The sequence below is a fragment of the Nanorana parkeri genome, unplaced genomic scaffold (genome assembly GCF_000935625.1).
Source record: "Nanorana parkeri isolate BGI_ZX_2015 unplaced genomic scaffold, ASM93562v1 scaffold23, whole genome shotgun sequence".
NCBI lineage: Eukaryota > Metazoa > Chordata > Amphibia > Anura > Dicroglossidae > Nanorana > Nanorana parkeri.
Genome location: NW_017306291.1, coordinates 848,921 through 866,502, shown reverse-complemented (window position 1 = coordinate 866,502; position 17,582 = coordinate 848,921). Strand labels below are relative to the sequence as shown.

The 17,582-nt window shown below is 41.0% G+C and overlaps 1 protein-coding gene across 2 annotated transcripts in view; it reads right to left on the bottom strand.

The window, feature by feature from the left end:
- The window catches only part of DNAJC1 (DnaJ heat shock protein family (Hsp40) member C1), a 129,210-nt gene that overhangs the window by 7,203 nt on the left and 104,425 nt on the right, over positions 1 to 17,582 (bottom strand). For both annotated transcript variants that reach the window (XM_018564069.1, XM_018564075.1), the window contains exon 12: positions 8,679 to 8,798. In XM_018564069.1, coding sequence (XP_018419571.1) covers positions 8,679 to 8,798 — 120 coding nt within the window. The remainder of the gene's footprint in view (positions 1 to 8,678; positions 8,799 to 17,582) is intronic.

The window sequence follows — 17,582 nt, the reverse complement described above, 5'->3', positions numbered from 1 at the left end:
AAATTTTGGGGGGGGGGGGGGGGGGAACCTTAAACAAACTAGGACCGGTGTATGGGACAATGAAGTAAAAAACCTAATGTGGTAACTGTGATGCAATGGTGGGGAGGGGGACACACTGCTTTAAATGAGCTGATTTGCATAACATCAGCTGTCCCTGCTTCGGAAACTGTAACTAAATGAATATTCAGATTACTGAACAATTCCGTCATTACAAAGTTATAAACTGGAGTGCTTTATGGGTACTGAAGTGACATGAGAGCGCTCCAACTCTCCCTCTTGTAAGATATACAGATCACAAGTAAATTTGCAGTAAAATCCAAACACCGCTTTGTGCTTCCGAGACTCAGGAGTCCCTTACACCCCTCCCCCCGTGTGTGTTCCCACATGCCGGCAACAAGCCCATATGGATGTACCCTTACGGTTAACTGTGTTCTAGATTCAACTGTATCTCAGTAGCAGCACAGGAGATGGCCGCCCGCCAAGATGGTGGTGAATAAGGGTGGGCAGATGTGACGGCTCAGGGGTCAGCCGGATTCTACGCAAGACAAACAGATGCGCAGTTAGTTGCAAATGGTGTGTGTGTGTGATGAAAGCTGACCATACGCTGTTAGAAACTGAACATTCATTTGTGATTGTTTGTCAGGGCATTAGATCTTGCCATCAAGTCAACTAATTTCGTTGCAAAAATTTTCACCCAGACCAGCTACTTCTATGAAATCCCGAACGTATTAAATGGGCTTCATTTGTGCCCAGCATATGCGCAGTACAAGATGTACCATTCTTCCTGAATGAAATTCACAATTACGTACAAAAAAATGAGAAAAATGTTCCATCCTGTGCTTTTGCTTTTTCTCGTCACTATGGTCCAAAACGAACGTCAGTCAGACTCTACTAACCATTGGAAAATAAAAAAAAAACATCTTGAAAACAAAACTTTGGGAACAAAAAGTTCTCCTGGAGTCTGGCCAGCTTGGTAAGAAATAGTAAATCAGATCATTGACTCGGGGCTATATTAGGTTTCATTTTTTAAAGCCACATTGCAGAAAAATTGTACTGACAGCTATGATTTAGGTGACCTGCAGCAAATATTCACTGGTGGTGAATCAATCACTGTCATTTACAACACAGACACTAGGAAGATTCACCTGCGGTGAATGCTTGATGAATCTTAGATTAAAGTGACACTAAACTCAGGAGTTATTTCTTAAAATTACATTCAAGGATCATCTCTGAATTGGTGCTGACACTGTCCTTCCTTCTGGAGGGTGGCTACTTCTGTTCCCCATAGTCCCTGTGTGTGTTGTAGAGTAGTCACTTACTCCTATGATGGACTACAATCTCACATTTAGTTTAATCAATTTAAGATTGTAGCCCATCACAGGACCGAGCTTGGAGAGGTGGCTACTTTACACACACAGGGACCATGGGGAACAAAAGTAGCCCCCCTCCAGAAGGAAGGTCAGTGTCGGCACCAATTCAGAGATGATTTTATGATCTACAGCCGAGTGATACACAAATAAGGTCCAGTATTGTTAATAATTAAGGTACTTGAATGTAATTTTAAGCGATAACTCCTGAGTTTAGTGTCACTTTAACTGCTTTATATAAATATGCCCGGAACTGTAAATCAAACAAAACAAAATGTTTATGGTCTTCTTCTTGTTTTAGGTTTATTGTGATTTCGGTCATTTATCTTGTAATAAAAGAAGAAAATGTCAGTCTCGTGTTATCGGCCTGTTTGTCCCTACGAGTCTGGCTGTAACATACACCCCGTCACATTTATTTTATTCACTTGTAATGCCACAGACCGTCAGAGAGAAAGCTGAACCCGTCCTATCAGAGCCAGCTACTGAGCTGCCCATAATCTGATGTCCTCACCGGAGACGTCCCTGGCTGAGCTGGATCATTAGCGAATTACCACCGTCAAGTAGAACTCCTGTCCAAACCTTTTATTTATGAGTTGGGGAAGGGCTAGAAACTTCATCAAGAGTAACTTGCTATGCCCACCCTCAAATACCAGCTTTCACTGGGACACATATGAGGAAAAATCCAAAATATGACGTCACCACTGGAAGGTGACGGAAAATCACCCAGCGGGGCACCAGTCCCGGGGATAATAGCCAAATGTGGGATTTCTACTGATTTTGGGGAGGTGTTCTCTTACTTCCTGCTGAGTCTCTGAGACAGGAAGTGAAGGGAACTCTCCCAACAAGGAAACAGCCTGACCCTTTCCTAGTCTATCCATATGAGTATCTTCTAGCATATACAAAGCCACATATGTTTGATTTATTGGAGACATTTATTCAGCAAACTAATGACAAAATTAGACACAAATCAGACTGCCTTTCGGTATGCAAAGTCCTTGTGAATGTTTTTTTTGTATATCTGTGACCCCTGCGTCTGCCATTAGTGGCAGCCAACAGACAGTTTTTCACAGGTCTGCAACAAAATTAACACTGGAGATGAAATATTTTAACACCAAACATGCACAAATAAGAAATGGTCAGGGGCAGGTTTGATTCTTTTGCAATACTACTATGGAGCAGCTAGGAGGGGGGGAATTTGTGAATCAAGCTGCAAAAATAAAATAAGTCAGACTCCGGATCAGTCTCATTGCTTCTGCATAGCATTGCCTTGAAGTGTGACAGAATTACTACACATCCCCTAATATGCCTAGAAAATGGGGGGATTCCACATTTTTCCTCCATTTCCCTTACCCCAGGTATAATGTTCACTTATTCCAACCCAACCCTAGCCCACATTTAAAACAAAGTTTTTTTTTTGAACCATTCAAACCATTATAAACCAGGACCTGGAGCTGCACAAGGGACTGCACTTTACAAATGGTGTCAGAGGAACAATCCGCCAGTACATTATATGGCTAAGGGGATACTGCGATGGGATTGGAAACCATTCAATTATTATTACAGGTATACGGTGCTGACAAATTACACAGCACTGTACATTCACATGAGTCCCTGCCCTCAAAGAGCTTACATCTCATTGCTATACCCAGCCAACCTTCTTTCCTGAATACAGCCCAATATGGCTGACTTAGGTTATAGCTTCTAGAAGGAGCCTGAGGCCAGATTCCGATTTATTTCCTCTAAACAGGTTCAACCGGAGAAGGGCTTTTATTTTTTTCCCCTTAAATTAACTTCTACTATTTCTCTCTGGCGACAGGAGGAACAATTTATCTGAGCCGAGCACCTCCGCTCGTATGGCGAGGCAGCACAGTAATTAAGAAAGTTGCCTTAAATCTATCCACCTGTCTGTTGTTTTGCTGCTTACCTGAGCCCTTTTCCAGGCAGTCGGCAAATCCCCCATCAGTCTGTTATCGCAACCTGAATGCAGGAGATTAGTAACCACAGAGAGATGCCGAGATGGTTTACATCCTCCGCGCCGGAGAGCCGTACCGCTTCACAAGTATGAAATCCGAGAATTTGTGGCCTTTAATTTAAAAAACCTGCAGCTAATAATCACATTACGGCCCGTTTTGCATGCCAGACAGTTTGTGTTTCCTGTTATTTTTACTATTTAAGTGGCCTTTGTGGTTACAAAAATCATCTGGGGAAAGCTATAAATTAGCATTGTAAACATTTTACCCGTGCGAAGTGCGTGTGTGCGTGTGTGGCCACTGTAAGATCATGTAATTATAATCATATTGCTCTGTACATCAGTGTCACTGGAGCAGCACTGAGCTATATAACTGGTGCCCTTAAAGTAAACTAGTCCGTCACAAACTGCTAGCAAAAGAAGCGTGCCTGTCTGTGCCGCCATTCAGCTTGCAGAGCCCCGGAACCCAGGGCTATTGTATAAAAAAAGCACCTCAGCTAGGTAGTTGGAACTATGGCCGTCTGCTCCATGCTTCTTTGGCTTCTCCATTGCTTAGTGAGGTGTCCAATAGCAAGGAGGAGGAGTGCCGGAGCCAAAGATGAGATTTACATAATAGACTGACGCTGGTTTTGGGACTCCCAGCACATGAAAGCATCTCTGTGATTAATAATGATATTAATGTAAACTTCTTACTGATGACAGGTTCACTTGAAAGAACATCTCGCCTTTAGTTTAAAAGTAATATAAAATTGCTACACAAACCATTTCGTCATTTAATGTTATTAAAAATGACTTTTCCATTTAATTCTGAAGGCCAAGTAATTTTCTAAAACTGTTTGAAAAATTCAATTTTGCACTATGGCAACTTGGAGGCGGCGTTGGTGCACGGAATGTAATTTCCTGCTTCTGTGATTGGCTCACACATTTTGCTATTAGCCTGCATCAAGTTACAAGTAAAAATGTAGGCCTCCCCTGCAATAGGAATTTCATTTTTGGTGAGGCTCCTCCCTGTCTCCTCCCTCCCTCCTCCACACAGGAGGTCAGTGAGCGGGTTGGGAGCGGGTCAGTGGTGGTGGTGGGTTAGGGTGGAGACGGACTAAGGGGCAGGCTGAGGGCGGCTCAGGGGGGAAATGCCTTACCTAGCGAGGACTCCACTGCACATCACTACTTTAAAAGGGATGCCGACACTGCAAGTTTCCTCATTAGAACACTGAGAGTGTGCAAGGTAGTTATAATGAGGCCAGACCCTCCTAATTCTGGAATCAGTCGGGAAATGACATTGTGAAATAAATGGCTTTTTCTGTAGAACAAAAAAGGAGGAATCCGCAACAAAGCTTGTAAAAATCCATCCAATGTACATCACCCAGTGGGCATTGATTTTTTTCTCAACAAAGGTTGGGTGGCACTTTAAGGCCCCTTATAGACACTGTCTGATCAGGAGGGGATCCATGCAGTACAGATCCAATGTCACCGCTGTGACACCCGTCGCTCCAGTTTTATCCTCCGTCTTGCGATGGAGGAAAAAAATGAAATGACTGGACCCCATGTCGGTCTATGGGGAATCGGATGTTAGATTACCCCGATCCGGTCTGGTGAAGCGGGACACTGTTGCGTTTGTTTTTCCAGACCTGACTGGAGCCGGGGAACACCCGTCCGTTTAAATCCGGCTGCCCACAGACTTGCATTGGGCATCTGATCGGGGTAGTCTGAAAAACTGACAGACAAACCTAATCAGACCGCCCGTGTGGAAGGGGCCTAAAGGAACTTTATTGTCTTTGTATGTAGTTTGTTATATAGATGAGACTGTGAGCAATTTCATGTCAGGATGTGGAATGAAGGTGAACCACTCTCCACTGCAACCGAAGGAAGTGCGAACATAGATTGACTGCACAACAAATGACGCACATGAATGCAGCTGTGTAACCATTCATACATCATTAAATGTATTTTTAAATGCAAGCAATGTTCCTTGAATTTGACCTGGTATCAGCCTCTTGCAGTCTCTGTAGAGCAGGGCTGGAGTGTGAAAGGAAGAAGCAGCACAAAAAGCCAATCAGTAACCGAGAGATTACCTCATTACCATGTTGCTTTTCCTTTCACTGTCCAGTCACAGGCTGGGGGGAAGTGAGTTGAATGATGTTGACCATCAGACTGAGGACATCTAGGAGGCAGAAAAAATGACTGCGGGGGAAATTTCTGGATTGAAGCTGAATATTGCAGAACAAGCAGATTATGCTATTTTATCTTTAGCAGCTGTTCATTTTTATTTTTGATTGCAGTTCAGCTTTAAAAATCGAATTGACTATATTTCTGGGTATTTATTATTCAGCGGTGGACTTAACAGTACAGAAAGCCTGCAAAAAAAAACCTGTTTTCACAACTGTTTATGTGTTGAGATGTAATAAAATGATGTTACCAACACTGAATATATCTGATCTATTAATAGATATGTAATGTACGATAATTATGACATTAATAATGTAAGTAATAGCCATGCGACCTGGCAAAACATTTTTTTTTTTTTTTCAAATCAATTCGGATATTACTACTTCTACTTTTTGGATTTCGCATCCGTCTGAATGTTTTTGTTTTTTTTTTCAATTCGGATCTATTCGGATGGGGTCCTTAAATTATAAATTAACTTTCCAGTGGGGGGGGCTCTTTTGTCATTTTAGTTCTTACACCGTGTGCTCTCCTACTGCTCTTATTGACTCTCTCTACTCAGGAACAGGAAGTCACATGACCGTGCCTGTAATGCAACCCCCAACAATTTAGTTTCATTTTGAACGAAATTCGGACGGATCAGGATTTTCGATACACGTATATTCGGATTCGTTCACATCCGGACCCATTCGAATTCTGAAATTCGGATGCATCTGAATGTCCGAATGTAACCAAATTCGTACGATATCCATTAAGAGCAATTTTTTTTTACAAGTGTAGTTGTGTGTGAACTTGTTCGATATACATAAAGAGCAATTTTTTTTTACAAGTGTATTTGTGTGTGTGTGTGTGTGTGTGTGTGTGTGTGTGTGTGTGTGTGTGTTTACAATATTCCACAAATGGGCACTTTTTTTGCCCAACACTAATAATAATAATGATAATTATTATACTAGAAGGAACGATGTAAAATCCTGTGTGTGTAATACAGAGTACGTTCTTTGAAAACAACCTCCTAACCTGCAGAAGACATCAGCAGAGCTTGGAAAGGACATGGGCCTGAGGAGTTATGACTACACAACAACTTCCCGTGTTAGTCTATTGGGTACAACGTCTCCATGTTTTTATGTAGTAAACATTGTCAGATGGGGAAAATGGGTGGATTGTTCTTACAGAACAGGAATGAGTCCTAAGCCCCGGGCTAGAGACTGTGCTCAGAAAGTGGGTCAAGCAACAGATGTGCTTTAGCTGATGGGGAGACGGGGCTACAGGTAACCAGGTCAGCAAGCACGAGCTGTGATTACAGCACACACAATCTGCTTTTCCCTTTCATAATCAGGGAAACAAACCTAATTAACCCCTGGCTGACAGACAATAAATTCACTCACGGCCGAAGCATAATTAAAGGGGAAACATCACTTTTTTTGCCTATATAGAAGTTTAAAAAAACAAAAAACTTTTCTGCTTATAGGATATGATATATGTATATGGAACACACACTTTACTCATTGCCCATAGAGATTATGCTTCCTGCTTAGCAGTGCTGCTCAATAGTTGTGCTTCAGTGCTCCTCTCAATGCCTAGGAGTCTATACAGACTGACTGAACACAGTGCTAAATACAGTCGGGGCTTATCCTGTTATTTCAGCAGCTGTCCAGTATTATATCCAGGATTATAATTTAATTGCTAAAACAGACATATAATGTAGAGTATTTTCACTGAAATGCAGTTCAAGTCTTCCATATGTGCCATATACTACCATAAATATAGGCACCAGGCTGGAGATTTGTGTACAAGCCATTGTGGCTGCGGAGACTGGGGAGGGTGCAGGAGACATTACCACCAACTTTTCAACTGAAAGGGGATCATTTATAAATCAAGCGCCCCCAAATGCCGCTCCCACAGCACTGCGCCTTGTAGACTGTAAGCTCTTATGAGCAGGGTCCTTCTAATATTTTTGTATGGTATTGTATTGTAATTGTGTCTCCCTATGTTGTAAAGCGCTGCGCAAACTGTTGGTGCTATATAAATCTTGTATAGTAACAGCAATAATAGATGGAGCCGAGGAGCATCAGAAAATCCTATGCCTCTTAGCTCCATCTAGTGGAGAGAATGCAGTGCGAATGGCATTAAACCAGCGTTGGTAAAAAATGAATGTAAAAATGATCCCCTTTAAGTTGAAAAGGGGCGCTGTATCTCCAGGATGGGATCTCTGATTTCAGGAAACAAGGCCCTTAAAAGAGAACTATGGGGTAACCTTTTTATCCCATAGTTCTCTTTAGGGTCACGGGAGGACATATACTAACCTCCTCCCGTGACCCAAAGCTCAGTATATAGTGGGCAATAGCTTGCTATATACTGAAAGCACAGCAGCCGGGACGGATAGAGGCGACGTGTGACAGATTAATTGTCGCATGTCGGCTCTAACTATGAGGATGAATGTAAATCACTCACCTCATAGTTCTCCTTTAAGTCTCTTAATCAGGTACAATGACTGTGGCCAATGTACAGCACGTGCAACAGTGTAGCTGAACCCTTGAAATAAATGAACAGGCAGTCTGTCCTCATATGAGGAACGCGTCAAATGTCACAATTTCACAGCACACATACACATAGCACATGGAAACATTCAGTCAATGACTGGCCATAGGGAGGATAATAACAGGGAGCACGACTGAGGAAGTCATTTAAAGTACACGGCTTCCACCTACATCCAAATAACCACCTAAGCTAATCATTATGGTTTATACACAATGCATAGAAAATTGCACACACACACACACACACACACACACACACACACACCAAGAAACTAACATGTGTCAGTGCAACAAAGTAAATTCATCAACATGAATGTTCCACCCAAGTGACTGAAAAGGGTTACAGCAAACAGTATAAGTGGCATTGTTTTTCTGCGATCGGGTTACAGTAGTCTAAACCTCTAAGCGCCAAAATCCCCTGTACAGCTGATCAGTTACAGCTGTTAATTGCAGAGCGGGGGACTTGCCCACATCTGCTTCTTGCTTACTTAGTTAATGGTTCACTTCCAGGGCCTATAAAAGGATTGCGGCTTTTGAAAAGAAAGACGGTGTCAGGCTCCATTCACCGGCCACCTTTCACACTGCCCGTCCTGCTCTCAGTTTTCTCACTCTCGGTACAATGCAAATCTCAGCAAAACTCACATCTGCCACTGATCGACCCAATTCATGAGCAATCTTTTCCCATCGACCCGGCGTCCCCCCTGGGAACTTAGCCATGCTTCTTGTCAGCTGGCTGAGGTCCTCCTCCGTCCATTCAGGTGACTAAAAGAGAAAAACAACGTACCAATGTTACCAGAGACATAAGTTTCAATCTTAAAAAATATATGTATATTATATAGATAGATAGATAGATAGATAGATAGATAGATAGATAGATATTAGATAGATAGATCTATATATATCTATAAATAAGAATACAAATAATAATAATAACACACACTAAGATTTATAAACCTGGTGCAAAGGGAGAGCAGTGATGTTACTTTTTACACTTCTACACATTTAAAAATGACAATTGAGAGCGGATTGGTTATAAAATATGAAACAATAATTTCACTTTTGAATTTTAAGTTAATCCATAATAATAATAATAATAACTTACAAAATACAATTTCTACAAGTTACTCACCCTTAAGGAAATCTGGATTGTTGTACACATTTATAAATACAAATAATTTCTAAAGATGTTTAGCGGAATATAACAGCTGTTGCTATTCATATGTTTCATGTTTAGTTCACATACACAGTGCCAGCAAATTGCAAAGCTCTGTACATTGAAACAATTACACACTACCCCAGTCCCAATTCCTGAGGGAGCTTACAATCCAATGCTCCCACCATGGAGCTTATAGACACACTCCAAGGCCACATTGTTTTAAAGAATATTAAACTACCCATATGTATTTTATTGGGGGAAAGAACTGGGGTAGTGAAGGAGTCCATTGCAAACACAAGGACAACTCACAAAACACAATGCATAGAGGGCCCAGCTGCAGCATGAACTCAAGGGTTGGAAGGCCACATATTAGGCCGCATGGTCATTGTGCTATCAAACATCTTACAATGTTAAGCTGGCCACACACTATATGACCCTATAGCACAATCTTTTTTTAGATGTACCATAAACTATGTACACAGTATGGGCAGCTGTAGATTATTACGCAAATTCCATATCTAAGAATATTATGTGGTGGCCAACAGTTGGAGGATTGCTCCTGATTGGTGACGTTATAAAAGTTATTTTTAATTTCATTTTTTTTTTATATTCTTTATTTTGATTTTCCATTTGAGAAGAAGCATTATTAGGGCAGATAATCACAGCATACATAGGAAAAAATGAGAAATGAAGAAGGCAATCACTGGTCATTATAAACAATTAACTAAAGATCATACTGAGAAATTGATAGACAGAATAGAGTGTGAAGTCGCCTGCGGACCTGTAGGGTAGACATCATTTTTTTTACGCAGTAGAGTTTCCCTGGCAAAAATGACAAGATTTTTTTTCGCCATTGTTAATTAGCAGAGGGAGAAAAGCAAGGTGTAAGTGTCTGATGGGGGTAGAGGGGGAGGGATATGAACAGTGCATAGAGAAAGGAGTTGGGTAAGAAAGAGGGGAAAGAAGAAAGGAAAAAAAAAGAAAAGGAAAAGACAGGACCAGGTGAGAGCTTCCACTACAGTCACCAGCTCCCAGGCCCACATCGGATACCCAGATGCAGTTGTAGGAGATGTCGAAAAAGTGAGCTAAAGCTCACATATTCTATTCTGCGAAGACTGAATAAGCATGTTCCAGGTGGGCAGTAGGATGGGCAAGGGTCAATGATCAATTGGCTCAGTATAGTCCAAAGAATTATGAAGCCACATGCAATATTAACAGACATTTTTGGAATGCTGCATAGCTCCATTCATGGGTAGAGTGAGATTTCCCAACTGCATTATCTACCCCAACAAACCAATGACTGTTGGAGGAGTTACAGAGATAACATCTGGACGCAGCCAAAAAGAGGGAAAGATTGGGCCACAAATCTTCCAGATTTGTACCAGGCCTGGAAGTCTGAAGCTCGTGCTTCAGACTAGAAGGAAAACTGGAGTTTGTAATAAGCAGGGTCAAGGGGGAGTAATAAGAGGAAAGATTTTGTCTTGTAAAGTGCCTGGAGCATATACCTACCAGGGTGTACTCCATGCAGGAGGTAAACCAGTCTTAGCCCCAGGGGCAGCTGTCAAAGGAACTTCAGAGAAATTCTTCTAATTCTGTTTAAGTAATCCTACTACAACCAGCCAGTTTTTTTCCCTTAGGTTTTCCTTAGTTTTATAAACACATTATGTGATAACCTGTTACAAGCATTCTTTTTATTCTGAATTTGAATTGTATTTGAACTTTAATTATAGCAGAACAGTTATGATTGTATTCATACAAATAACGATATCTGCAGAAGGGAAATTAACAATTATAAATCCATGTACATAAAAGACAACAAGAAAAACGTGCATAGCGTTATAGTTTATACTACAGCGTTGTTAGATTTGAAGGAAAACCTACACCAGAAATTAAAGATAAATAAAATAAATCTCGGCTACACAAGACATTTTGTGAGCTAATTTTATTATAATAAACATTCCATGGCAATTTGAGTTTCTAAAACTGCAGAGAAGAAAAAAAAAAAATCAAAACTTTCAACTATGGTAATACTCTGTACGTACAGAAAGCCTGCAGAAATCTTAATTCCAGTTCATGTGGTTGGCTCACTGATTTTCCCAGCAGTCTTTCCCTTATTAAGCTAATTCTGGCACGGATCGTGTGGTTTTAGCCGTCAAACCGAACGTAGCACTCCCCACTATGAGGAAATGACTGTAGTGGCTTGTCTCAGTATTTCAGAATAAAAGCAGGCAAGGATTTGCAATAATGCTTCCTAAATTTCTTGAAATGTACGTCATCGTTCTGGATTAATAAATAATAAAATCAGAAGTCATTTTATACTTAAGGTGTGTATCTTTATTATAAGCACGCAGGTATCAGATCTCTACTTTTATAAAACTCACTTTAAAGTGACATTAAAGTCAAAGATTTTTTTTTCCCTCCTCCCAATGTTAATGTCAGCACTTACCTTAAATGATGTTTCTTAATCCAATCTTCTTCTTTCCTGTCCTTTTCATCTGTCCCTCCGGCGCTGCTGCGGGTTACCGATCCTGCGCTGACTCCTCTGAGCTTGCTGGCACTTCCTGCATGCGAGTGCACATTGTCCATAGACTTACCTAGTGTCTCTCCTCGTCTCCCGGCCAAAAATGTGAACTGCCCATGCACCCGCCCCAAGATGCAGCCGCCCGAGAATTTTCACATTTTCAGATGGGAGCGTGCGGGAAAGACACAGGTAAGTTTAAACCGCTTTTAAAAGTGGTTTTTTTTTTACACTTTTTGCATATATCTACTGCTCGCTATAAGTAGATATATGCAAAAACACCGGAGGCTTTAATAACCCTTTAAATGCAAAGTCTGCAACAGCTGCCAAGCCTAGCAAAATACACCCGGCCAAAAAAGCATATGCAACATTGTAATACTGTATATATTTAGATAAACATAGCTTCAAAAGATTTGCAGTAGAGATATGATTTTTTTTTAAAAAAAGCATATGCAACCTTGTATTACCTATGTAACAAAACATCTTCAACAAGTTTGTCATTGACTAAATTAATGTCGAAATGGGTGCAATCATTATAAATAATTCTTAGGCTCCATTCACACATAGCAGTAGCGTTTTCTGCGCGGTTTTTCGTGTGGAACTAAACCGCGCAAACGTTAACATGCACAGATTCCGCACGTTTGCGTATACTACTACAGCGGCAACATGCCCATAAAATGGCGCCTGGACTATTTTGCGGGACGTGCGCTCTCATACCGCGCAGATGCCGCAATAGTCTGAAGAATGCACATTGCAATGCATTGTTTTTTATGTTTAGCATGGTTCCGCGCGTATTCGTATGGCCGAATACGCATGGGAAAACCGCTCATGTGTAAAGATGTTGCAGCTCCACACAGCTTTTTACTAAATGGTCAGATTTTGGGACTGTACATGGATACATTTTATTCCTTTTTTTAAATGTACAAGTATGTTGAATGAAAAAGAAAAAAAAAACGTGCTTTTCCTCTTTTTGTGGTGTATTTTTATGCATCTCTACTTTCACCCACGTGAATAAATTATTGATGGCAGACGGGCAAGGAGAAGGCGGGGGGAAGAGGCAGAGCGGGAGCGAGGCCAAGTTGCTGCACCATGGGCCTCTAGGTTGTACTTGCCCCCTGGGCTAAAAGTTGCCAGTCAGCCCCTGACTGGAGGACGCTAGTTTGTGTCCTCCCGTTACCCCAAGGAGAACTATGGGGAAAAGCCTTAACCCCATAGTTCTCCTTTAATATATCCATACAAATGACTCTAATGTTTGGGGAATTACGCAATACAGGATTTAGATACAAATCACAATTCATAAATTGCATGACTCCCAGAGTATATTAAGACAAAGCAAAAAAAATAAAGTTTGCAATTCATCAGATGTCTTATTTCTGAATCAGTTTGCTCATCCCTAATTAAGACAGTGCTCTGCACCATTTAATCTTTTGTGCCATGTTGCACGCAGACAGGGCAAATGTAAAACTTGTCCAAATAAGACTTTGAAAACAATAACACACCAATAACACTTATTTTCCATTGCCAATTTCCTTGGTAACAGCAGCATGGAATTTAAGGTTCAAAGTGATTTTTACACGGTGTCGCACTGCTCTACAACACTGATTTTGCTTCACACATGGGAGATGAAAAAATAAAAATGATGCAAATATGTGTATTGAAATAAATAAATAAAATAACCTTTACAGATAAATAGCTCATCTAATCACCTTTTCCGATAATGAACAGACATGCATCACACACTTTCATTACCAAGCCATCAGCAGAGAACAGCAGTGAGAGGTGACCGACCCCAGGGACCATCCATCCCCTGAGCTGCAGCAAAGCTGCTCCCTGACACTAATCCTCCCTGTCACTCTCCCACTGTGCTCTAACTACGCTGACACCCGCCCGCCCTACTGCAAAGCTTAACGCAGCCCTTCCTGACTTCTCTCACCATCTCCCCTAATCAATGGTTCAAGCGTGCTCTTTTCACCATGTCCAAATGGCAGCTTCACTCATAATCAAGAGCACTGCCCCTGTTCCCGAAAGGCTGCGCCATTTGCATTCATTTGCAAAGCAAACTACTTTTATTCACTTTGTTCTGCTATCAGCAATGCTCCCCGAAGCAGATAAATTAGCATAAATACAACCTGCCACTTAAGAGCCAGTAAATAATGGCCAATCGCAGGAAGGATTGTATCAATCATTCAGTTTTGTGGCCCACGTGATGCTTTGTTCGTTTAATTTTGAAAAAAGGGGGAAAAAAGCCTCAAATCTATTCACGGTGGTTAGCCTGCCCGCACTACAAGTATGTAAATTCATGCAACTGCCGAAATATACCGTGACTACGTCCACGGGGTTCACATTCAACAAACCCACGCTGAAATATATCCAAAAGCATGGAAATCTAACATCTACAGAGTCAGGAATGGAATACTGGAAATTAGTGAATCTTTTGTCTTCAAATAGAAAGATCTGTGCGTGAAAAGATAAAAAGCCTAATGCAATTTTCTAGCAATCTCAACCACTTTCAAGTGGTTCAAGTAATCGCTAGCTGAAATTGCAAACAAATGTGCCAAGTGTATGGCCAGCAAAAAACATAAGACTACCCAATAGATACGAGGTGGCAGTCTCAGAAGCAGCTGATTGGGTGATGACCTCATATTCATGAGACCCTCACAAGACCACCAACCAACTACTCCCAAGAGGGAACTGTGCATGTGTACAAAGAAGGAAAAACCCTGCCCCGTTCACTATTGTTCCTCCCTGTGATAAGAGGATGCTGCTTGCCTTTGCCTGTCCCGCTGCCCATCCCATTGATTAGCATGATCTTTCGGCCAAGCCAAATACCGGTATTCATTTTTAGGAGAGCTCCACATGATGAATAATGAAATTGTGCATGTACATCAGGCTGCCCAACAAATCTATGGTCATCTTAATGTAGATCACCAGCAAAACATTTTCTAGTTTTGAATAAAATGAGGGGGAAAAAAAATCTGTTTTGAGTTTATAATACTGTCTGTGCCTCCAACTGGGAGATTTAAAACTGTCCAAGTCTACCATCAAAACTAAAAGCTGCCACACGCACCAATATCTTTTTATAAACAGCAAATAACAGAGTGAATGAACATAAGAACAAAAGATGAATTGTTGCCTATAGTAACCAATCAGTTTTTCTAATTCACCAGCAGAATAAAAGATGAAATCTTGCAGGTCACTCAACTTCCGTTCCCATTTTTTTTTCATAAATAGTATCTGTTTCTAATTTTAGGAAAAATACTTTGTTTCCAGTGATAAAATAATAACAATACAGAAAAAAACACAACCTAACCAATTGACTTTTGTTCAATCAGCAGTGGCTTGTGCGTTACAATTATTTGTGCACCTTCATGCCGATAGTCAATTATTTACATCATCGTCTATTGAATGGCTATTAGTGCATTAACATGGGGTGAACAAATTAATATGGAATTCAGGAACCAGTTGTAATTTCCTTTTAGGAGCCAGCTAGAGAAAACCTCGAAAGTTTGGAGCCAGCTGTCATTTTTAAGAAGCATTGGCTACCCGACTCCTGGGATTTGTCCAGCCTTGTTTTAACAAGATATAAATGCGAGATTTGTCAAAATTCTATCTAAGGACTTCAGAAAGAAATGTCACATGTACCTCGTTTTGGAGTCTGCTTAGTACATGTCAGCCAGGTATAAATGAAAAGACCTACAGTAGGGGAAATATGACACAGGAACATAACATACCACTAGGCTCAAAAGAAAAAAATAATTTTATGGAGTAATTTTTGATGCGATGGACATTTTTGCATGCTTGCTCTTCCATATTTTTATAGTATTTATTATATTGATTTGTAGATCTAGCAACCAGAGTGAGCATATCTTAAATTTACAACCACTCAAGTAGCAGTAAAGCACAACCGTTGTGTAGCACTACAAAGGAGGAAGTAGGGCCAGTATCTGTTAGGAGCAAATATTGCTGCCATCTACATAATTAAGTCTGCCATAATGTGTTAATATGCTGTGTATACTAGCACATGATGGCCAGTAGCTATAGCTACTGGGCACCCTTTTTATCTTTAAAGAAAGATTTACTTCAGCTTTAAGTTCAGCTATGTGAATGGGCACATGTATCTCTTGAGAAATGCCAACTCACAATACTACAGAGCAATTAATAACCAATAACAGATTTATTTGATTGACATATAATACAAAAATATGGACTAGCAATGGGTTAGCATGACCCCTCTACTAATCTTTACTAATCCCAGTAAAATTATTAAGCTTGACATTTGAGTATAGGTGCACTTAGTTTTTCCATAGACTGGGAGCTAATACTTTTAGTTTTGGTGAGGCATGGTAATAAGATTAGCTGATTCCAAAAAAACATATTAAACAACAAGTAATAGGACAGCCAATCTTAAAAATACACTCAAGTACCTTAACTATTAACAGAAATGCATCTTATTTGTGTGTCACTCGGCTGTAGATCCTCAAATCATCTCTGAATTGGTGCTGAAACTGTCCTTCCTTCTGGAGGTGGGCTACTTTTGTTCCCCATGGTCCCTGTGTGTGTTGTAAAGTAGTTACCACCCCAAGCTCACTTCTGTGATGGACTACAATCTCATGTTTAGTTAGCTAATTTGTATTGAAATTGCAGTCTATTAGAGGAGTGAGCTTGGAGCGGTGGCTACTTTACAACACACAGAGTCCAGGTGGAACAAAACTTGCCACCCTCCAGAAGGACGGACAGTGTCAGCACTAATGCATTTTTAAGGTTTAACTCTTAACTTTAGCGTCACTTTGCTCCATAACATTGCTCTATGTCGGCAAAAACTGACCAAATTTGCCAATTAGAATCTTAGAGGGTTATTAACAAAGCTGCCGTAGGCAGCCGTGTAAATAACTGACCCGAAGTGAGCCGAACGCTGTTCGGCTATTCACTTCAGGCTTGTATGGCTGATTTCAGCCATACATCGGCTTGCTTTGTCTGGCTTCGGGTCGGCTGAACATGCTCAGCATGTTCGGCTGACCCAAAGTGCAGAAGGAGTTCAACTCAGCCGTTCCAACATCTGGTTTGGCTGAGTCGAACCTCCGGCAGGCTACTCGCTGCTGTTTGGCCTATTCACACAGGGGCCGAACAGCAGTGAGTGAGTAGCCGAATGCCGCCGAGCGGCATTCAGCTCGGTATCTCCGTGGTACCGAGCAGAATAGATAAACAGTAAAAAAAAAAAAGGAGTAGAAAACGATTGGGCAGAGTTAGCAGTTACCGCTAGCTCCGCCCAACTGTTTTCTATTGGCTGGGACCAGCTGTCATTACAATGAGAGCTCGGACAATTTCGGGAGCTGTACGGGCTATAGTGAATAGACCCCTTAATGTTTATGGGCAGCCTTAGATCTTAACTGCAGTTTAGTAGAAGGTAAAACTGCTCTATTGATTTATCCAAGCAAATGTAAGTATTGTTCTATGTGAAAGCCTTGACAGTTTGAGGATATATGCACAGCACTGGGACCTAAGGTTCTAAAGCAGGGGTACATTACTATTATTATTATTATATAGGATTTATATAGTGCCAACAGTTTGCAGCACTTTATAATATAAGGACATACAACTGTATTGTCTCCTTACAAGACAAGATGGTAAGAAGGGCCCTGTCTGTGAGAGCTTACAAAAGTGATACAAGAGGTGGTAGGTGTGTGGGAATTATTGGTTTGAGAAAGTGTAGGAAGTTGGAAAATCCTCATACTGGTATGGCTGATCAGAGGCTCAGGAAGCTCTGAGGGACATAACTAAGTCTGGATTTGTTCCAGCAGGAGTGTTAACAAAGGGTCTTCTCAGACCACTAGATTAAACTGAAAAAAAAAGACTGGGCTGGACTGATGCACTG